The sequence below is a fragment of the Bombina bombina genome, chromosome 4 (assembly GCF_027579735.1).
Source record: "Bombina bombina isolate aBomBom1 chromosome 4, aBomBom1.pri, whole genome shotgun sequence".
In the NCBI taxonomy this organism is placed as follows: Eukaryota; Metazoa; Chordata; class Amphibia; order Anura; family Bombinatoridae; genus Bombina; species Bombina bombina.
In genome coordinates this window covers 693,123,409-693,148,423 of record NC_069502.1, presented here as the reverse complement: position 1 = coordinate 693,148,423, position 25,015 = coordinate 693,123,409, and the positions used below count along the sequence as shown (strand labels likewise).

The window sequence follows — 25,015 nt, the reverse complement described above, 5'->3', positions numbered from 1 at the left end:
TATTGTTTTTCTTAGGTGTAAGTGGAATGTTCTATATTATATTTAAGTTTTATTTGGCTTGATAAGATATAAGTATTTAATAGATTAAACTAAAGCAAGTTTTTATTTGATCACAAAATATATTTAATTCCTTTTTTTAATGCATGATTGCCACAATAAAACTAGCAACCAAATCTAAGCAGTCCTTAAAGAATGAAGGATGATAGGCCCACTACTTTATATGGTTCTGTGCCTGCTTCTCATCATCCTTACATGGTTCGGTCAATTTTCTTTATGAAACATACAGTGATTGTAATTAGCATGCCCAGACTTTATTCTATCTAGCACCCAGTGAACTCCACTTATATTTTCACAAAAATGTTATTGTGATATAGGTTATGGGGTAAATTAAAGGGATATGAAAACCCAAATAATGTATTTTGTAATTCAGAAAGAGCATACACTTTAAAAAAGTTTCCTATTTACTTAGTTTCCATGATATTCTCTGTTAAAGAGATACCTAGGTAGGAATCTGGAGCACTGCATGGCAGGAAATAGTGTTGTCATCTACTTCTCTTGCAAATGGATACAATTTTGCAAAATTCCTGCCATATAGTGCTCTAGAAATGGGCCGGCTCCTAAGCATTCGTCCCTGCTTTTCAACAAAAGATATCAAGTGAGCAAAGAGCAATTGATAACTGAAGTAAATTAGAAAGTTGTTGAAAATCACATGTTCTTTCTGAATCATGAAAGAAAGATTTTTGGGTTTCATATCCCTTTAAGTTTGCTGAAGTTGCTGGTATCTTTTAAACAACAAATAAAACCTTTTTATGAATAAGCACATGGGCTTTCAAAACAAAATAGGAACTGTTGGTCTTTAAATTACCCCGTGTTTTATTTACAGTATGTGGAACCTTTTCTATTTTCCACTGAAAGGTATGGCAAATTTCTCAATACAGTTAATCTATTTGAAGAGCTAAGTAAATCCATGCAATTTCTTAGCTTTGAAATAACTTTCATCATGCGCTCTTTTTCTTATTAGATTGCGACAAATGTATCTGGGACCTGATTGATGATGTCAGACTATCTGCCTTGTTGGTTAATGAAACTAAAACGACAATACTCAGCATATCAACTGGAGTTGCTATTCAGAGACACCTTAATGAAATCAACTCCACTGTCTTTCTCCTCACGGTACTGTATAATCTTTAGCGTTTTGGTTTTACTGTATAATGCCATGAAGTCATCATTAGGCAAAAAAAAAAAATAGTTTTTAAAAGACAACACAATAAAACATAAAGCAGACAATGGCCTTCATACTAACTAAAGAAAAATAGCATAACAGACTCTCATATTAATCCTTAGGGTAGTAATCACAGAATGAGATGTTGAAAATATACAATTAGACATTTACATACAAGTTAAAGTGATGGTAAATTAAACAACTTTATATTTTGCCAGTCGATGTGTAATTTAAAAATAATATTAGTTTAATTGAAGAAAAAAATTAAATTTAAAACATACTTTAGTAACTTTTATATAACTGTTACCTTGCTACTGAACTCTCCAGCAGCCCCGACACTAAGACCTTTTTTTTTTTTTCTCTCTCTCTGACGTTTTCGCCGTTGTCCAATCCAAATTGTGCTATACTTCAATGTAAACAAAAAACCACAGATCTTTTGCGCATGACATTGGTAACGCATGCGCGAAAGATCCAGGTTTTTTTTTTTTTACATTAAACATGGCAAAATGCCAGGATTTTAATTGGTCAACAGCGAAAACGTCAGGGGGGGGGAGTGTCTTGGTGTCGGGGCTGCCAGAGCGTGCAGTAGCAAGGTAGCAGCAGGGATAGGCAAGGTGTCTGTACACGGACACTGGTGTCCGTGACTAGCCCTGGCAGTGTCTGCCACAACCTTAGTATATCTTTTCTTTCTGATTAAATAATAGGAATAAAAAAAAATATGTAGTGTGAAAAAAAGTTAGTGACTTGTCAAGAGATTGCTAGTGATATTGGGTGATAAGCTATGGAATAAATAAAGCCTGAGTAAAATACTGGATGTGTATCTGCATCTGTATAATAATACCCAGCTCTATACAAAGACACAGTAGTGACACTGGCACATGCGTATAACCAGACAAGGGCTGGTTATAGGGTCAGTGGAATCTGCATCAGTATAATAACACCCAGCGCTATATAATGACACAGTAGTGACACTGGCACATGCGTATAGCCAGAGGAGGGCTGGTTATAGGATCAGTGGTATCTGCATCAGTATAATAACACCCAGCGCTATATAATAACACAGTAGTGACACTGGCACATGGGTATAGCCAGAGGAAGACTGGTTATAGAATCAGTGGTATCTGCATCAGTATAATAACACCAAGCACTATATAATGACACAGTAGTGACACTGGCACATGGGTATAGCCAGAGAAGGGCTGGTTATAGAATCAGTGGTATCTGCATCAGTATAATAACACCAAGCACTATATAATGACACAGTAGTGACACTGGCACATGGGTATAGCCAGAGGAGGGCTGGTTATAGAATCAGTGGTATCTGCATCAGTATAATAACACCCAGCGCTATATAATGACACAGTAGTGACACTGGCTCATGGGTATAGCCAGAGGAGGGCTGGTTATAGAATCAGTGGTATCTACATCAGTATAATAACACCCAGCACTATATAATGACACAGTAGTGACACTGGCACATGTGTATAGCCAGAGGAGGGCTGGTTATAGGATCAGTGGTATCTGCATCAGTATAATAACACCCAGCACTATATAATGACACAGTAGTGACACTGGCACATGCGTATAGCCAGAGGAGGGCTGGTTATAGAATCAGTGGTATCTGCATCAGTATAATAACACCCAGCACTATATAATGACACAGTAGTGACACTGGCACATGGGTATAGCCAGAGGAGGGCTGGTTATAGAATCAGTGGTATCTGCATCAGTATAATAACACCCAGCGCTATATAATGACACAGTAGTGACACTGGCTCATGGGTATAGCCAGAGGAGGGCTGGTTATAGAATCAGTGGTATCTACATCAGTATAATAACACCCAGCACTATATAATGACACAGTAGTGACACTGGCACATGCGTATAGCCAGAGGAGGGCTGGTTATAGGATCAGTGGTATCTGCATCAGTATAATAACACCCAGCACTATATAATGACACAGTAGTGACACTGGCACATGCGTATAGCCAGAGGAGGGCTGGTTATAGGATCAGTGGTATCTGCATCAGTATAATAACACCCAGCACTATATAATGACACAGTAGTGACACTGGCACATGCGTATAGCCAGAGGAGGGCTGGTTATAGAATCAGTGGTATCTGCATCAGTATAATAACACCCAGCACTATATAATGACACAGTAGTGACACTGGCACATGGGTATAGCCAGAGGAGGGCTGGTTATAGAATCAGTGGTATCTGCATCAGTATAATAACACCCAGCGCTATATAATGACACAGTAGTGACACTGGCTCATGGGTATAGCCAGAGGAGGGCTGGTTATAGAATCAGTGGTATCTACATCAGTATAATAACACCCAGCACTATATAATGACACAGTAGTGACACTGGCACATGGGTATAGCCAGAGGAGGGCTGGTTATAGGATCAGTGGTATCTGCATCAGTATAATAACACCCAGCACTATATAATGACACAGTAGTGACACTGGCACATGCGTATAGCCAGAGGAGGGCTGGTTATAGGATCAGTGGTATCTGCATCAGTATAATAACACCCAGCACTATATAATGACACAGTAGTGACACTGGCACATGCGTATAGCCAGAGGAGGGCTGGTTATAGGATCAGTGGTATCTGCATCAGTATAATAACACCCAGCACTATATAATGACACAGTAGTGACACTGGCACATGCGTATAGCCAGAGGAGGGCTGGTTATAGAATCAGTGGTATCTGCATCAGTATAATAACACCCAGCACTATATAATGACACAGTAGTGACACTGTCACATGGGTATAGCCAGAGGAGGGCTGGTTATAGAATCAGTGGTATCTGCATCAGTATAATAACACCCAGCACTATATAATGACACAGTAGTGACACTGTCACATGCGTATAGCCAGAGGAGGGCTGGTTATAGAATCAGTGGTATCTGCATCAGTATAATAACACACAGCACTATATAATAATGTTTTTAATTTGAAATGTACCTTGGTGTCCTTCACTAAGGTCTGTACTTTGGAAAATGTCCGCCACAGCCTTTGTCTGTGCCTATCCCTGGGTAGCAGTTATATAAAAGTTACTAAAGTATGTTTTAAATTTAATTTTTTTCATGATAAAATAAACAACTAGTAAGCCATAAATAAGTATCAATATTGATTAAAAAAAATCCTATTTATTATAAAATGATCTCACTTATAAATTGTAAATCATTTAAACAGCAAAAATGTTTTATGGTGAATGTGTCTTGAACACTATGAGGAAGCGGCGCGTACAATGTTATACATTGTTGAAAGTACTGCTATTATATAGAGCTCATCAAACATGCAAATATGTGAACTTTGTTATTTGTTGTGCCAACAAATAACACATTTATCATCTGCTTCTGCCATAATTAAAGAAATTAAACTGCAGTGGGACGTTTGGACTTTTGAATGATTTTTAAAATTGCAGATTATCCCACTGGAAAATTTTGACAAATTTCCCACATTTGAAATGACTGGAATGATGTACTTTCAGAGTGTTCAGCACGTTTAATGCTCCTACTGGAGTGGGTAATTATAATAAGAAATTGTTGGTTGATTTAGAAGAAAATATTTATGCCCTACAGGTTGAACTAAATAATCATAGATAGGATAATTTTTATGCTCGTTTTAATAAGATGCTTAGATCTATGGTAGCAGAGGTTAAAGAAGAGATAATGAATGTTAAAAATACATTATTTCTTAGGGATTTACCGATAAAGGGCTAGATTACGAGTGACAAAGTTACAAGGCTATATATATAAATTAGGATGTTATTGTACATGTTGATTCTCGAGGTCTCATTAATGAGTGCTCAACCTGGAGGGACTGTATAGCCTTGTAACTTTGTTTTAAAGAAGGTGATCCTGTTGTGCTAATGGGATATATAAATATACAAAATTCACAGACCTAGATTTAAGTTCGGTAGTATGTGAGTATTATACTGTTACCACTGAAGATTCATTAATTTCTGCAGCCTCTTTTCTTTGAGGATACTATTTCGAAGACTAAATTGGAACCTTTATTACAAATTGAGATTTACACTCTGGACTGTTTCCTCTAATATAAGTATTTTTAACTAAGGAAGTAAAGGTTTTTATTTTTTCACTTTTTATTTGTCACATACCATCAAACAGCAAAAGAGCTTACACAAAGCCTCAAACATATGGGCTAATCTAATAGTGTTATTAATAGATCTAGGTCTGAGGTTCAGGTTCCCGATAGGTTCAATTACTTAGTGAATGTAAATAACCTCACAGTGTTATATTTGTAACCAACTACATTTCCCAATATACAGAAATCTGTTGCATTGTTAAAAAACATTTTAATTTATTAGCAGTGGGTGACAAACTTACTAATTGTGTGGCAGCAGGTCTGAGGTGTTCAAACTGAAAGTGGTCCACTATAGGTAACCTTTTGTTTTCATCACAATTACCTACTGTAAGCACTTCACACTTCACAGAGTTCCTGGTGGAGACATTTGTGTATGTACAAGTGTGGCACCTCAAGATGTAGACCACATGACTATGTAGAAAGTCTGACACATGTTCATCAATAGTCATGCATGAATCTTACAAGATAAATTACTTCCATAACTGCCCATCTTGTTATGTTATTTACTTGGTTATTTATATTTGATGTAAATTACATTATGTTGGACTCACGACCAGGAATGACAAATCCCATATTAGTGAATACTTTTCTATGATAAATATAGGTACAGCTACTATCCCTATAGTCCAGCACTTTGTAAAGAAACATAACAAGAGTGTTGACAGTTTTAGGTGTCAGGCCATTGATAAAGCCGTGATACTTAAACGAGGTGCGGATAGGGATAAGATTTTAGGCAAAAAAGAGATGCTTTTTATCTTTCAATTGAGAACATGTGTCCCAGAAGGACTTAATTCTGAAGTAGATCTGATCAATTACTGGCATTGAGAATCATTCAGAGCTTGGTATATATAATTTATGCGTATATTTTTCTATATAATATGCTATGCAGCTATAAAAAATATATCACATCAATTGATCTGATCCAGGGGTAACTTGATTGGCTGGTAACCTGTGAATTAATGCCATTGGATGCCACAAATCCAAGTAAATACATTTATATATATATATATGTATATATATATATATATATATATATATATATATATATATATATATATATATATATATATATATATATATACAATATATATATATATATATATATATATATATATATATATATATATACACACACACATATAATTTATTATTATTATTTTTTACTTAGGAGCAAATTATTCCATAATAGTTGTTATAATTCTGTTATGAAAATATGGTAAATAATGTGAGGTTTAGCACAAGTTCCAGCTTATTGTTGCTTTGGGATTTAATCCATTGTTCCATAAATGTATTCTACTAAGTACATATTACACTATCTGAGATATTGAAGACATTATTCACTGACCATAAATTGCACTTTATGTATATTTTGTAAATAATGAATTTGTGCTGACATTAAGACTCATTTTTTTTTTTTTTAAAGGGAGAGCTTGAAGAGAAAAACAATCATTCAGTATTTACAAATATCCAGATCGATAATACTGAAACTGAAGTGGATATTCTCCAGGCAGAAGTTAATGAAATTGCTGATTTGGTAGCTATATTTTCACTTGTACATTTGTTTAACATATTATTTTATTTATTTCTTTAATCTGGTGTCATCTACACAGCATTTCTTGCTTTTTTCAATTATTTAGCAAATTATTTAGTCAAACTATCTGAATATTTATCTGCTAGGTCACAGTAATAAAAGTATAATTTACTTACAAAATATAATCAGAAATCAGAAATTCTGCAAGACATTTTTAATATTATATTTCCTTCAATAGGCCATTGTATTAAATTGTATTTGCTTTGTTTTGTATATAACAGAGATGCCTAAAATAATTCCTTAAAATCTACTAGGGGCCGTATTTTTAGTATTGCCCCTATCTGAAAAGCAAATTAAGTTGTTTTAATAATTCATGCCTCCTATTTATTTTCTGATCCCCAAAAGACCATGAAAAGGTCTGCAACTCTAAAGAAACGTTTACACTGTTAATAAATATTGTAATAAGAATCAATTTTAACCATGGAGTGATACTTTCATTAAATATAGTTCTCTCTTGTAGATGGAAGACTGGACTTGAAAGAATGTCACTTCATAATTTATAAAATTAAATGTATAACACAGCTCCCATCGTTCTAATTCATTACATTTATTGTGTGTGGGGCATCACATGACTTTTCACAGGGTTTTTTTAAATTCAAAGTCATTTCAATTCAAAACACTGCAATTACCCTCATACATTGTTTTCTTGATAGCACCCCCTATGCCTTGCAAGTTTACAGTTTTACCCTTTTAAAATGCATGACAAACCATGTCCATAAATCTTTACTGTTTGGTTGTGACTTTGATCTAGTACATGGCTGTTCCCTGGTGCCTAGTTATGCATAGGATGGTCTTTTAGGTATCCAACACAATGGTCCATGAAAGGAGGGCACCAAGAATGTAAAAAATAAATAGCAAAATATGACAATGGGTGAAATAAAACTAAAGTAAAATAAAGTGCTGTGGGTGGGGAATACCTCAGACAGCCAGAGGATACAGAGGAAAGTGAGGAGCAGTGAAATAAAAATCTAAAAAGGGGAAACATAAAGGGATAGTAAAGTCCAAATTACACTTTCATGATTCAGATAGGGCATGTCATTTTAAACAACTTTCTAATTTACTTTTATCATCAAATTTGCTTTGTTCTCTTGTTACTCTTAGTTGAAAGCTAAACCTAGGTAGGCTAATATGCTAATTTCTAAGCCCTTAAAGGCCAACTCTTATCTGAATGGCTAGAGGGCGTTAGTTCATGTGTTTCTTATAGATAACACTGTGCTCATGCACATGAAGTTATTTAAGAGTCAACACTAATTGTCTGAAATGCAAGTCTGTCATAAGATTTGAGATAAGGAGGCAGTCAGCAGATGCTTAGATACAAGGTAATTACAGAGGTAAAAAGTATATTAATATAACTGTGTTGTTTATGCAAAACTGGAGGAATGGTAAATAAAGGGATTATCTATCTTTTTTAACAATAACATTTTTGGTGTTTACTATTCCTTTAAATAGCATGTATGGAAGAGTGGAGATGGGTAAAAAGGAAAGATAAAACATATACGGTGGGCGAGCAGGAATTATTACATGATGAAAAGCATCCTAAATATGTTGATTTATAAGTTGTTATAATTAGCGTATCAAATTGATTCCTATTGGATAATGTTCACTATAATAAATTAGGTTGAAACATAGCTATCTCATAAGGAAAATAAGATAGACATGAATATCTAGATACAGCATGTCCCTAAAAGTCAGCTGATATTAAAAAAATCTGCATAATTTCCATAGTGGGGCAATTTATATAACTGTATCATGTTGTTATTGTTTAGTGAAATAATAAATACAAAATCAAATAGCTACTATTGAGCTTCTCCCCCCGCCCAGACACAATAAAACTGTTGTCTATAGAATATAAGTACCAGTGTTACTACCTAGAATCCATAACTACAACCCACACACACACATCTCATTTAAGACTAATAGCCAGATGATTATAGACTCACCAGCATGGAAATAAATTACACAAAAAATGTGGGGGGCTTTTTTGACGATTATGGTGTTTCTCTTTCACACCTAAAACCCTGCATAGTGAGATAAGCAGCTCTCAAAGAAAAATATGCCTTTATAAATTATGTGTGGCACTTCACAGTACTGACAAAACTTCTAAAATAATCTTGCCAGAGTGGAGAGCATTTGATCATCAAACCCTAACCCAGACTCCGTCCCACCAAAATTATTTCTGCGACCTGACCCCACGTCAATTAATCCTAACTGCTCATTAAGCCTTTCATAAAAACCTTAGGAACCCTGCCATTTCCAACACAAAACCATTGAGTTTATATTTACTACGTTCAAATTATTTCCTACATTAAATGTATTTTTCTACTGACAGAGGCCTATTTAAATTCTATCATTCTATAGGGTTGAAAGAGTGAAAAGATGTTGCTGACATTTTTGAACACCCCAATCAAGTATTAGATTGCTTTTCCTTAGTTTACTACGCTATAAATAGTAACAACTATATAATGTATGAGACTGTGGGGCCGATTTATTAAGGGCCGAATGGCCCCTAATGCCCCTGTTTCCGTGCAAGCCTTCAGGCTCGCCAGAAACAGCCGTTATGAAGCACCGGTCTTAAGACCGCTGCTCCATAACTGGTCCGCAGGCTCTGAGGCTGCGGTCTGCAATCCGCACGATCCTATACGATCGGGCTGATTGACACCCCTGCTAGCGGCTGATTGGCCGCAAATCTGCAGGGGGCGGCATTACACAAGCAGTTCACCAGTACTGCTTGTGCAATGTTAAATGCAGACAGTGTTTGCTGTCGGCATTCAGCATTGTCTGTCGGACATGATACGCTACAGCACATCATGTCGGACAGACAATGATAAATCGGCCCCTGTGTGATACCCATGATCTCTTCACAAAACTACAAAAATATGTATCTTAATTAGGGTTGCACCGATACCATTTTTTTAAGACCGAGTACAAGTACCGATACTTTTTTTCAGGTACTCGCCGATACCAATTACCGATACTTTTTTTGTCATGTGACAGTTTCCCAAGAGCAATACAGAGACTAATGATTTAGCTACTCTCACAGAAACACACACTCTCACACAGACACACACACTCTCACACAGACACACTCTCTCTCACACAGACACACACACTCTCTCACACAGACACACACACTCTCTCACACAGACACACACACTCTCTCACACAGACACACTTTGTTGAAGGAACAGCAATGCACTACTGGGGGCTAGCTCAACAAGTTAAGTGAGCAAATGACAGGATGAATATATGTGCAGCCACCATCAGCTAGCTCCCAGTAGCGTATTTCTGCTAGTGAACATATAAAAATATGTGTTTCAACAAAGAATACCAAAAACACAAGTCTTTCTGAATAATTTTGACTTTACTGTCCCTTTTATCAGTGTATAAAATTCAGAAGGAGTTTGCTTGGAATAAAATATGTGAGAGGATTGAAGAGGTACTGCCAATGCCTAAGCATGCTAGGGTTGAAGAATCCAAGCATGCTACCGTGACACAATATAATAAATCAGCTACAAAATCATGATTTACACTGAAAGGGACGTAGAAGTCTCTAAAAAAAAAAAATAGCTTAATTTTATGATATAAAATCCTGTCCAGAAAGCCAATAATAAAAATGTATTCATGTACAATGTATTAAGTTCTACACAAGTACACATGCCCAGCTTCACAAATTCAAAGGTTGATTTTACCAGTTTTTGTAAGGGTAGTTGTTCCCTTTGAAAACCAGAAGGTTTTCAAAAATGAACATTTATAGGATCATGAGAAATGAATTTGCTCTTAAAAAGAGTATCTTTGCTCCAAAAGAGAGACATGTTAGAGGTGAAATATTTTTTAACAGGCAAATTAACACATTGCATCACAAAATTAAACAGGGCCATAAATATTAAGAATTACTATAGGGAAAATTGCTTGTTTCAAAATTACTGAATTTAAATTTGATCTGTATACCTTACAGAGCTAAATATATTTAGAAAAAATGGTCTATTTACCAGTCCATAACCATATTTTACAAAATGTATAAAATATAAATAAAACATATAAAACAGTGGCCTGAAAAGCACTGCAGCATTCTGGAAGTGGAACTTTGACTTCATACATTTAATTTAGCTTTTATTTTATTTGATAAGCAAAAAAACAAACCGTTTTTGTTTAAAAATAAAATGCTCTAAGCAAAGAGACCTTTTTATTTAATACTTAGCTACAGTCTCCTTTTTTAGCTTGTGCCATATTTTGACATGTATGAAAAACGTATGTAACGTTTTGTAGATAACTTGCTGCCAAAAATCTTATATCACTGACACTGATATAAATATGCAATTGCTTTGAATATGAAACAAGCAATACAATTATGCCCAATTTTAAGATTATGCATATACTGATCATCATTATAGATCAGCTTACCTCAAACCTCCACACGCCGTCGCTCTATTGTGCTCTCTCACTGGGTCCGCCCACCCCCTGTAGCGTGTTCCCCTGAAACAATTTGTGTTCGCGTGGCAGCGTGTCTATACTAAGGGCAGAAGTAAAGGCAAAAGCTCCCTTGCGTCACGTCCCTCCTAACTTCAAAGCAGCTCCAAAAGTATCGGTAGAGGTATCGGAGCATTTTGCATGAGTACAAGTACTTGTGCAAATGCTAAGTATCGGCACCGATACCGATACTAGTATCGGTATCAGTGCATCCCTAATCTTAATGTTTAATTTTTAGTTCATATAAACTTGATCATTTAGCATAAGATTTTTTATACTTTCAGACTATATTAACAAAATGTCATGAACTAGTGTAATCCAGCTGTACTTCCAGTGCTTTGGCACAGTACAGTAAACAAGTTCTGTATCGATGTGCAAAATTTAAAATTCTAAACTTGTGTTGACTTTGGCTATTTCTAGGGAAATCTAGCAGAGATGAAAGGCTTTCGGGTGCACAAGGAAACCATGGAAACCATGAACCGTGCTAAGCTCATCGCAGAACAAGTTAGAGATTTGGAGGATGGCATCCAAGGTAAACAACTTTCCTGCTGGTTCATTTCTGTGTCACTGAGAATGCCTTTAACTACAGACTCTTGAAATATCATCTGTGGAATTTGCGGTTATAAAACTACACTGATAACCTAAATATTTCATATTGGATGATTTTCATTCCAAACACAATTTAATCACAACCAAGGTCAATCATTTCTTTGATGGGAGAATTATTTTCTGATGTGCTTAAAGATCAATTTGCAATGTAACCAAAACTATTTAAATGCATGGAAAGCAATCATTTGTTGTACATGATTAGCAATGAAAAATGTTTTTTGTTTATGCTCAATGGCTGAGGACAACTCACTCACTGTATTGGTAGACAGGGACACAGCTCTTTAAGCATAAAAAAGTAAGTTTATTCTGCATAAAAATATCTGTTTTTAACAAAAATATACACATATTTTAGTACTTTTGCTTTGTTTGTATAAAAAACAATATCATTTCAGGTCTCTTTACAGTGAAAGCATCAAAAGATTTTTAGAACACTTAGGGCCAGATTACAAGTGGAGCACAAACCTTTGTGTGCGAGCGATAAAGGGTTTATCGCTGGAGGTTGCGCTTGTTAGGCTTACCGCTGGTATTACGAGTTCAAATTAAATGTGATCGTTTGAGCTCAATCACGATGTACACTAGGGGGCCGATTTACCAAGCTCCGTATGGAGCTTGATGCCCCGTATTTCTGGTGAGCCTTCAGGCTCCCCAGAAACACAAGTAATGATGCAGCAGTCTAAAGACCGCTGCTCCATAACCTGTCCGCCTCCTCTGAGAAGGCGGACAGACAGCGCCGGAAATCAACACGATCGAGTACGATTGGGTTGATTTACACCCTCTGCTAGCGGCCGATTGGCCGCGAATATGCAGGGGGCAGCATTGCACCAGCAGTTCACAAGAACTGCTAGTGCAAAGCTGAATGCGGAGAGCGTATTGCTGTCTGCATTCAGTGATGTCTGTCGGACATGATACGCTGATCGGATCTTGTCGGACAGACATTTGATAAATCGGCCCCTAGGACTACCATGACTTCAGAGCTCTGGTTAACTGTTTTGCAAAACAAAAAAGTTGCACAAAACACATCTAAAATACATTACAAAGTATAGTTACACTCATAATTACACTATCTAATTAAAATTATTATAAAATAAATATTGCACACAAAAGTTATAAGGTTCCAATTTTTGGAGTTTTGCGTGGAATGTGTCAGATTTGGCTTTTTTTCTCCACTTTTTTTGTGTCATACCAATACAAACAAAAGAAATAAACATGAGAATGCCTAAACATTTGTAATTGCAACAATTTTCTGGGTGAAGTGGTGCATTATCTGACAGAAATGCAGGGGTGCCAATATTTTTGGCCATGAACTGTATCTATACCTATATATAATCATCTATATATAGAGGTATAGATATATATATTTACTAAAAACCTTCATATATATGTAGAAATCTTTATTTATGAATACATAGAACATATTCTTGTATGTGAAGAACATTGGAATGTGAAATATTCATGTTTTTATGACAGGTTAGCGCAAATGAGAATATGAGATCGGGTTTGCGTGAGAGTGGGGTGTTAGGTCCCCCCCCCCCTTTTTTTCTCCATTGACTTCTATAGGGGAATACGTGAACATGCACCCAATATCGTAAATTTGGCTTTTTGTGCTCGTCGGGTTAGCGTGCAAGGGAAAACAATTTACTTTCAACTCATAATACGAGCAAAAAAAAGCTTACTTCTAGCACAATTAACGCTCAAGCGGGGGCATTAATTAGTGCTCCACTTGTAATCTGGCCCTAAGCTTTTAATGATAGCTTGAATTGCTGATGGTTATTTATTTATTTTTGCAGATCATGGGGTAGATTTAACAGGCAGTGGATGCTGCTTTCTACGCCTGAAGTTTCCGGCTCACCGGAAACGTAAGTTAAGAAGCAGCGGTCGTAAGACCAAAAGGTGGCGGACTGCAATCATCCCGATCCAATACGATCTGAATGATTGACACCCCTTGCTAGCAGCCGATTGGCCGCGAATGTGCAGGGGGCGGCATTGCACAAGCATTTCACAAGAAATGCTTGTGCAATGTTAAATGTCGACAGTGTATGTTGTCGGCATTTAGCGATGTCGGACAGACATGATTCGCTACAGCAAATCATGTCCGCCCGGCACTTGGTAAATCTACCCCTTTATGTTCACCTAGTGAATATTGTTCTGTTAATTGATTGATGAAAATAATGACCAAAACAAATGTCCACCTAAATTTCTGTTCTTTCTTTTCAAGCAACCCATATTTGGCTTAAAAATAACTTCTGGTTGAATTACACAAAAAAAAGTCTGTCTCAGTAGTTAATGACATCTTGTTTAATTCCAGAACATCCTGCGTCTATGGTTTACAAGATTCTCTGCTTGGCAGAATTTCATTGTTCAGTTATCCTAATCTGACCTCCCTGCCATATTCATATATGAAGCTGTAAACATTGCTAGTTCTGATAAGCCTTGATATTAACCCTTTGAATGCTAAGCACTTTCCCACCTGGGTGCCAAGATTTTTAAAGGTTTTTTTTATTTTATTTATTTTTTGGAAAAAAAATTTTTACTTTTTTTTCCTCAGACCCCCAAGACTTACACTGTTGGAAAGGTTAAGTGATTACCTTTCCAACAGTGGGTCTTGGGGGTCTGTAGCTGCTTAGATTCCTGAGATACAGGCTTCTAAGCAGCATGCCCCCTGCACCTATACTTAACGTTAAATATAAATAAAGTTGCGCGGTGACGTCACTGCGCATACCGTTAAGCCCGGCAATGCCTGTCACTATGCAGGCCAGATCGCCGTGGTAGGAGCCAGTGGAAGACCTCAGATCTCCCTAAAAGTAGGAGAGTGCTATTGACGGCTCTGAGCCGTCATTAGCACCTGACTGAGACAATTTGTGACGGCTCAGAGCCGTCATTAGCACTCAAGGGGTTAATTGCATATTACTCAGAGGTTGATATTTTGTCAAGCAGTTATCTAAATAATTTGAATGAGAAACCTAAAGTTTGTTAAAGTTTTTTTTTTTTATATTATCTCATTTGTTGGTAAAATGGTGGTATGAAATATACCAAAACGGGCATAGATCAATACCTTGGGTTGTGTACTTAAAAAATATATACATAGTTTTGATAGGTAAATAAAAAAACAAGGCTCTATTTATGTTTCAGTGGAGTGATGACAGAAATGCTAAAAACTCTACAGTATTTTGGGCAAGTTTTTTGGGCTAAAATGTAATTTTGTATATGCTTCTCTTTGCAGTCAAGAGGCAAACCACCAAAAAGCCTAATGTCTATATTTGTATATTATTTGTTGAGGACTATTAGAGAAAGATATAAATGTAGCAGGGTAAGTTATAAAGTCTACAGTATGTTTTTTGGAATTACATTTAAAACAAAATGAGGTAAAACCCCTATCTCTTGCTATTTAGCACAACAAAACACATGACAATATGAAAATATAGTTACACTTAACACTGATGAAACAAAGGTTTATTAATAAGAAAAAGATTTTGTGGCAAAATTAACTGGATATGGTATATGACAAGGAGGGATTGAGAAAGTTTCAAAGATATGTGTATGTGTGTATGTATGAAAATTTTTATACTTTGATTAAAATAGTATAGCACAAAACGACATGAACGCCACTACTTGCTCACCAACAGCTTAGCGTACTAGTGATATCCAACATGAATTTTACTGCACGTCCCATAAAAGTTTATTAAGTGAGGGATTTAGCGCCAAAAAAACAGCTTTGCACTTGTAGAAGTGGAGTGCAAAAATAGAAGCTCTATTAATTGCGTTCAAGCAATGATAAAACACAATATTGATAATGTTTTTGTATTCCATTTGTAATCTAGGCATTAAAGGGACATAATACTCATATGCTAAATCACTTGAAACTGATGCAGTATAACTGTAAAAAGATAACAGGAAAATATCACCTGAGCATCTCTATGTAAAAAAGGAAGATATTTTACCTCACAATCTCCTCAGCTCAGCAGAGTAAGTTCTGTGTAAAAAGTTATACTCAACTAGGGTTGCCACCTCAGCCATGTTTTCCTAGACAATTATGAGTTACACATGCTACAGGGTGTGCAGGGAGGAACATGTATTGTGTTTCTGGACAGCACTATACATATTCCTCCCTGCACACCCTGCAGCATGTGTAACTTATAAGTGTTCTGTATTTTAAGGGACAGGTGGCAACCCTATACTCAACTGCTGCCCAGCTGTAGGTAAAAAAAAAAGCCAATCAGCATCAACAGTGCTGAGGTCACAAACTCTTTTGCTGTGATCTCATGAGATTTCTATAAGAATAGGGGAAGTGGACCGAGCGCTACAGCAGGGGCCTTAAGCTTACTAACTATATAGCCTCCTAGTAGGCTAACAGTATAGAGATTAAAAAGTGGGGAGATAGTAAGCGCTAAAAAGGTTAAAAGGCTAGGTTAAAAAATACAATTTATTACATATATATAAAAATACAAATGATGAAAAAACTTTAAAAGCACTAGGTTTCCATTTTACTGTGGATTTTTAAACATCTGATTCAAGGAATTGTTTATACTAGGTTTCCAGTCTACAATTTTTTAGTGCTTTTAATGTGTTTTTCATCATCATCACTGACTTTTTGTTTTTGTTTTTTGATTTTTGATCTTTGTTTACCATTTTAATTCACGTTTTCCACGTGGATTTTTTCATAAGTTGGTTTTTTCACACTCTTGACTTTTTGCAATTTTGTTTATAAGCACCTCACGGATCTCCAATTTTTTAATTTACAATTTAGAAGCTGAACCACAATATTTTTACCTATTCATCGTTTCCATTCTATTATTATCTACTTCACGTTATATTTTTGCACGTCACTTTGGAGGAGACACCACTGGATTCACCTAGATATAATCGGCTGAACATATGAACATTTTTTTGTGAACACATTTTTTTGTTGACAGCTATTTGTGCGCACTTATTTACTGACTATAACTTTAGATCCTGTACCCGAGATTGTCACTAAGATATTTGTATTATTGAATGTACATGTCTTCTTTAGCCTTCTCACACTAGGCTGCAATCCTCATCACTGGCTTGCTTAGTCAGGGTTGTACACTTTTGTATTTAGCCAAATCTTGACTCCATTGGATATTTTTAGATATGTTTATTTTTAGTTAAGTTAGACATGGATCCATGCGTCTGATTGCCATTTGTATTTTTATATATATGTAATAAATTGTATTTTTTAACCTAGCCTTTTAAGCTTTTTAGCGCTTACTATCTCCCCACTTTTTAATCTCATGAGATTTCACTTAATTCTCATGAGATTTCATGGTAAACTTCCTTACACTGAATAGGGAAATAAGATGAGTGTGCACGAAAGCTCGCTCCTTCCTCTGTCCCGGGACAGACATACTGATTTGCTGCTTAGAAGTCCTTTACAGTGGGATGTGGCTACTGAGAAACTTTTGAGGTAAAATATCTTTCTTTTTTACATAGAGATATTCAGGTGATATTTTTTAGTCAGCTTTTTACAGCTATGCTGCATCACTTTCAAGTGTTTAAACATTTGGGTATTATGGCCCTTTAATGAGAAATTCAGCTTTAATTGTATGTCATTTTAATGATGGATGTGATGGCTGATCATTAAAGGGACATGAAACCCCAAAATTTTCTTTCATGATTCAGATAGAGAATACAATTTTAAATAACTTTCCAATTTACTTGTATTATTTAATGTGCTTCCTTCTCTTGTTATTCTTTGCTGAAAAGTTTATCTACGTAAGCTCAGGAGCAGCAAAGAACCTAAGTCCTAGCTGTTGATTTGTGGCTGCATATATATACAGATTGTCATTGGCTCACCCATGTGTTCAGTTAGAAACCAGTAGTGCATTGCTGCTCCTTCAACAAATGATACCAAAAGAATGAAACAAATTATATAATAGAAGTAAATTTGAAAGTTGTTTAAAATTGTATGTTCTACCTAAATCATGAAAGAACATTTTTGGGTTTCATGTCCCTTTAAAGATGAGGTAAATTTGCTGATAAAAACTTGAAGGTTGAACAGATGGGTAAGTACCTGGGTTAGGGTAAAAGAAGAAATTATGGGCTCCATGTATGAAGCAGCATAAGATCCTTCACAGCCATTGCAGTGCAGGACCGCACATGTGAGCCTGCTTCCAACAATGTAAGAAACTCTGAGATGGTGGAGAGAAATCACCCCAAACTCACTCAGGGTGATTGACAGGCAAGAGAAGGGGCGGGCTTTACAGTGGACTAACAGGATCCGCTGCCGTATTCTGCAAAGGCAAGTGGGCAACTTCTCAAGTTGAGAAGATTGTCCGCTCACCTTATATAATACATGGAGGCCTATGAGCTGTGAGGATACTATCATTACTGTATATTTGGACACAAGGTTAAGCTTTACAACATGGTGGGATGAGAGTATGAGAGGCAGAAGGGGGAGTCGATAGGGTAGAGAATGTCATTTGGAGCTAGAGGCCATAGTAATATGAATAAAAAAAACCTTGTCTGGAGGTCAAAGTTGTAGATTGACGTTAAAATAAAAGATTTCTACTGAAGAATCTTATCCTGGGATTCACAACCATGAAGGAAGATTTTTGTAGCTAGCAGGCTTGTTTGGAATTCCTAAAAGATAAAAGAAAATGGCACAATTTTCTGTAGGGAGTGGTAATATATTGAGAGTATTTTTTGTTGTTGTGTTTGAAGCCTCCTGTGACCCCAGTGTTCAGTTGGAATTTTCTGTGATTTTCGTAGCTTGTTTGGAACTCCATAGCTGAGTGGCAGAATGCCAAAGGAGTGGGTGGTGGACACAAGTCCCATCTAGAGTTATCTGTAAATTTAGGTTTTATGTTTCGTTTGGCTCCAAAATAAAATCTACAATCCCCTCACTTTCCACCCTAACTCATAACCATTTTTCTCTCAAATGTATTTCTCACAACTAAACAGCTTCTTATTAAAGAGACAGTAAACAACTTGAGATTTTTATTTAAAATGTTTAGTTATATATAATGAAACTACTTTGCAATATAGATGTATTATTTATTTTACCTCCTTTTTATGTCATTTAGCTCTGAAAATTAAAGGGACAGTCTAGTCCAAAATAAACTTTCATGATTCAGATAGAGAATGTAATTAATTTACTTTTATCACCAATTTTGCTTTGTTCTCTTGGTATTCTTAGTTGAAAGCTAAACCTAGGAGGTTCATATGCTAATTTCTAAGCCCTCGAAGGCCGCCTCTTCTCTCAGGGCATTTTGACAGTTTTTCACCACTAGAGGGTGTTAGTTCACGTTTATCATATAGATAACACTGTGCTCATGCACGTGGAGTTCCAGTGAGCAAGCTCTGATTGGCTAAAATGGATGTCTGTCAAAAGAACTGAAATAAGGGGGCAGTTTGCAAAGGCTTAAATACAAGGTAAACACGAGGTAAAAAGTATATTTATATAACTGTGTTGGTTATGCAAAACTAGGGAATGGGTAATAAAGGGATTATCTATCTTTTCAAACAATAACAATTATGGTGTAGACTGTCCCTTTAAGCAATTTCTAATTCTCAGAACATAAAAAGCACCCTACTGACTTATTAACTCTAACTCTACTACATGTCTTTCACTAATTCTCTAACTGATAACAACTGCAAAACAGAGCATTTTATACTAACTTTATGACCATGGCTAGCCTTTTTATCTGCCAACTACAGCTCAGATTGGCTACGACAAATAAGGCAAATGGAGGGCGGAGTTTGGCTATTGAAAAATAATTGCAGAAAAAAGGATGTCAATTTGTTTTAATGTTTACTGTCCCTTTAACTGTATCTTATTGTAAACACAGAAAGAAGCAATTATTATCCACATATAGATCAATGTTTAAAACCTTCTGCCAGCTACATAAAGAGCAATGTTAATCTCTTTTTAGGACACATATATTGGGCTAGATTACAAGTGGAGCACAATCCACCGAGAGATAAGGGGTATACCGCGAGGGTTTGTGTTCATCAAGCTAGCCTCTCATATTACAAGTAGAGCGTAAACGCAATTTCAGAGCTCTGGTTAACTGTTTCGCGAAAATAAAAAGTTGCACAAAACACATCAAAAATACTTTACATTAATACAGTTCTACTCATAATAACACTGTCTAATAAAAATTATTTGAAAAAAATATTACACACAAAAGTTATAAGGGCTCAAAGAAATGAGTTTTCAGGTGTTAGAAAAAAAAGCTGTTAAAGTGCTTTAACATAAAGATACATACATATACATGTGTAAATATATATATATATATATATATATATATATATATATATATATATATATATATATATATATATATATATATGTGTGTGTGTGTGTGTGTGTGTGTGTGTGTGTGTATATTTATGTTTTTGTATGTGTATATATGTATTTACAGACATATATTGAAAACGAGAGAAATCTCAATGTATCCTTCCTGGTAAAATATTTTATAAATAATAAATAAATAAATATATAAACATATAAACACATAAATATATATGTACACATAAATATACATATATATATATATATATATATATATATATATATATATATATATATATATATATATATATATGTGTGTGTGTGTGTGTGTGCATTGGAGCCCTTTGCCGTTAAGTAGATGAAAACATGTAAAAACATATTTATGCAATATTTATTTTTAATAAAGCTTTTAAGTATGCATTTACTGTAAATGTTTCACATTTCAATGTCTTGCACATAGCAGAATATGTTCTAAGTATTTTTAAATATTTTTTAAATAGATATTTATATATATATATATATATATATATATACAAACAAATGAACCAAACAAAAATCAGTCCTCTCTCTTAAAAATGTGCTAAACCAGCAGACATGATGTTGTACGCACAAGACTTGGTGCTGTGTCTAAAAAACTGATGTCAGTCACTGTAAAAGGTTCCAATAGTATGGATAGCCCCCTTCGGTGTGGTAATAATAAAATACAAAGAGACAGGTAAAGTTTACCCCTAAGTTCGTTCTTGACAGAATCCGCAAGTGCTTAAGAAAGAAAGCAAACAGTCGTACTGTACCTCTCTGTCTTCAGCAGACAATACTGCGAAGGTGCTCAGTCTTTGTGTAGTAGAGCAGGGAATGATGTCCGTCGGAGGCTGTGTGTGTCAGCGCGGGTGATGCCGCGTCAGGCTCCTCCTATGTGATGTCAGAGAGGGAAGCGGACTCTTGGACAATACTCACTGCCACGAAGGGGGCTCCAATATGAAACGCTGCTGGTAGCAAAGTGCAAGACTACGTGACGACTCAAGACCTCCGAGCTCGCCCAGCCACAATTAAAGATACAAAAAAAACAACGAGGAGGTACAGGAATCTTGAAGCAAGTGCATTTATTCAAGCTTGATGGTGTAAAGCACAAAACCAATGTACAAGGCTTAGAAGCTACGGATCTGACGCGTTTCGCGCATGCTCAGTGCACTTCATCAGAGATCTCTGATGAAGCGCACTGAGCATAAGCGAAACGCATCAGATCCGTAGCTTCTAAGCCTTGTACATTGGTTTTATGCTTTACACCATCAAGCTTGAATAAATGCACTTGCTTCAAGATTCCTGTACCTCCTCGTTGTTCTTTTTGTATATATATATATATATATATATATATATATATATATATATATATATATATATATATATACATATATATACAATATATATATATATATAATATATATATATATATATATATATATATACAATATATATATATATATATATATATATATAATACAATATATATATATACCTATATATATATATATATATATATATATATATATATATATATATAGGTATAGATATACATATATTGTACAGAAAACATCAGATATATATAGAAATATTTATTTATAAATAAATAGAACACATGCTGTTATATAGAGAACATTGGAATATGAAGTATTCATATTTTTATGATGGGTTAGTGCAACAGAAAATATGTGATCGTGTTTGCGTAAGAGTGGGGTGTTTTTTTTAACTTTTTTTCTCCATTTGCTTCTATGGGAAAATACGTTAACGCGCACACGATATTCTAAGTCCCTATTTTTGTGCTAGCCGGGTTACCGCTAGGGTGAAAACAGTTTACTTTCAACCTGTAATACGAGCGCAACCCGATTAGCGCAAAGTTAGAGCAGAAGCGCAAAATACCGCTCCACTTGTAGTGTAGCCCATTAAGTTTTAACCCTTTTGTCAGATATTATATATCAGGTTAACAAACATGTGTCACCCACAAATGAATGTTAACCTCTTGCATCACCAACATTTACAGAAGTGTTTTGTTTCGGCTAGATTTAGAGTTTGGCGTTAGCCGTGAAAACCAGCGTTAGAGGCTCCTAACGCTGGTTTTAGGCTACCGCCGGTATTTGGAGTCAGTGATTAAAGGGTCTAACGCTCACTTTTCAGCCGCGACTTTTCCATACCGCAGATCCCCTTACGTCAATTGCGTATCCTATCTTTTCAATGGGATCTTTCTAACGCCGGTATTTAGAGTAGTTTCTGAAGTGAGCGCTAGAGCTCTAACGACAAAACTCCAGCCGCCGGAAAAAAGCAGGAGTTAAGAGCTTTCTGGGCTAACGCCGGTTCATAAAGCTCTTAACTACTGTACCCTAAAGTACACTAAGACCCATAAACTACCAATGTACCCCTAAACTGAGGTCCCCCCACATCGCCGCCACTCGATTAATTTTTTTTAACCCCTAATCTGCCGACCGCCACCTACGTAATCCTTATGTACCCCTAATCTGCTGCCCTAACATCGCCGACCCCTATATTATATTTATTAACCCCTAATCTGCCCCCCACAACGTCGCCTCCACCTGCCTACACTTATTAACCCCTAATCTGCCGAGCGGACCTGAGCGCTACTATAATAAAGTTATTAACCCCTAATCCGCCTCACTAACCCTATCATAAATAGTATTAACCCCTAATCTGCCCTCCCTAACATCGCCGACACCTAACTTCAATTATTAACCCCTAATCTGACGACCGGAGCTCACCGCTACTATAATAAATGGATTAACCCCTAAAGCTAAGTCTAACCCTAACACTAACACCCCCCTAAGTTAAATATAATTTAAATCTAACGAAATTAATTAACTCTTATTAAATAAATTATTCCTATTTAAAGCTAAATACTTACCTGTAAAATAAATCCTAATATAGCTACAATATAAATTATAATTACATTGTAGCTATTTTAGGATTAATATTTATTTTACAGGCAACTTGGTAATTATTTTAACCAGGTACAATAGTATTAAATAGTTAAGAACTATTTAATAGTTACCTAGTTAAAATAATAACAAAATTACCTGTAAAATAAATCCTAACCTAAGTTATAATTAAACCTAACACTACCCTATCAATAAATTAATTAAATAAAATACCTACAATTACCTACAATTAACCTAACACTACACTATCAATAAATAAATTAAATACAATTGCTACAAATAACTACAATTACATAAACTAACTAAAGTACAAAAAATAAAAAAGAACTAAGTTACAAAAAATAAAAAAATATTTACAAACATAAGAAAAATATTACAACAATTTTAAACTAATTACACCTACTCTAAGCCCCCTAATAAAATAACAAAGACCCCCAAAATAAAAAATTCCCTACCCTATTCTAAATTAACCCCTTAATGACAACTGACGTACCAGGTACGTCATGCATTAACAAGCAGTTAATGACAATGGACGTACCTGGTACGTCAGTTGTCTAACAGAGTGCTGGAAGTGATCACAATCACTTCCAGCAGCTCTGAGGGTATTGCAGTGATGCCTCGATATGGAGGCATCCTGCAATACCCCTTTACAAGCCTCCGATGCAGAGAGAGCCACTCTGTGGCCCTCTCTGCACCGGTAGTGATGGTGCCGATGGTGCCTTTGCCCAGTGGGAGGAGGGAGCGTGTGTGCGCGCGTGCACGATGCGCGCGCGTGCACGATGCGCGCGCGCGTGCACGTGGATGCGAGTGCACGTGCGCGCATTACCACACTGACACCAATGAAGGAAGAAGTTAAATTTTTTTTTTTTTTTTTTACATATAAAAGGATCTGGGAGGGGGAGGGGGTGGGGGTATTGTGGGGGGGCTGCTACACTACAGAAATAAATTTGTATAAAAAATACAAATAAAAGTTATAAATAAAATTTAAATAGTTTGGCCAGTGGGGCCAAACTGGGTACTGGCAGACAGCTGCCAGTACCCAAGATGGTGGTAATTAGGTAGGGGAGAGGGTTAGAGAGCTGGAGGGGGGGATCAGGGAGGTTGGTGCTAAGGCAGGGGTCCATCACAACTAAAATATTTTATAATTTTTATTTAAAAAAAAAAAAACTCTTTTATTTAGTACTGGCAGACTTTCTGCCAGTACTTAAGATGGCGGTAACAATTGTGGGGTGGGGGAGGGAAGAGAGCTGTTTGGGAGGGATCAGGGGGTGGGATGTGTCAGGTGGGAGGCTGATCTCTAAAATTAACCCTGCAAGCTCCCTACAAGCTACCTAATTTAACCCCTTCACTGCTGGGCATAATTCACGTGTGGTGCGCAGCAGCATTTAGCGGCCTTCTAATTACCAAAAAGCAACGCCAAAGCCATATAAGTCTGCTATTTCTGAACAAAGGGGATCCCAGAGAAGCTTTTACAACAATTTCTGCCATAATAGCACAAGCTGTTTGTAAATAATTTCAGTGAGAAACCTAAAATTGTGAAAAATGTAAAGTTTTTTTTTTTATTTGCTCGCATTTGGCGGTGAAATGGTGGCATAAAATATACCAAAATGGGCCTAGATCAATACTTGGAGTTGTCTACTACACTACACTAAAGCTAAAATTAACCCTACAAGCTCCCTAATTAACCCCTTCACTCCTGGGCATAAAACATGTGTGGTGCGCAGCGGCATTTAGCGGCCTTCTAATTACCAAAAAGCAACCACAAAGCCATATAAGTCTGTTATTTCTGAACAAAGGGGATCCCAGAG

General features: G+C 36.1%; 1 protein-coding gene and 1 long non-coding RNA gene across 2 annotated transcripts in view; one reads left to right on the top strand and one right to left on the bottom strand.

Moving 5' to 3' along the window:
• The window catches only part of LOC128656743 (uncharacterized), a 50,355-nt gene extending 48,806 nt beyond the window's left edge, over positions 1-1,549 (bottom strand). The window contains exon 1 of the long non-coding RNA XR_008402054.1: positions 1,530-1,549. This is a non-coding gene — a long non-coding RNA (uncharacterized LOC128656743). The remainder of the gene's footprint in view (positions 1-1,529) is intronic.
• The window catches only part of LAMA4 (laminin subunit alpha 4), a 247,604-nt gene that overhangs the window by 141,006 nt on the left and 81,583 nt on the right, over positions 1-25,015 (top strand). The window contains exons 9-11 of the mRNA XM_053710874.1: positions 1,022-1,173; positions 6,771-6,881; positions 11,826-11,937. Of these exons, the coding sequence (XP_053566849.1) occupies positions 1,022-1,173; positions 6,771-6,881; positions 11,826-11,937 (375 nt within the window). The remainder of the gene's footprint in view (positions 1-1,021; positions 1,174-6,770; positions 6,882-11,825; positions 11,938-25,015) is intronic.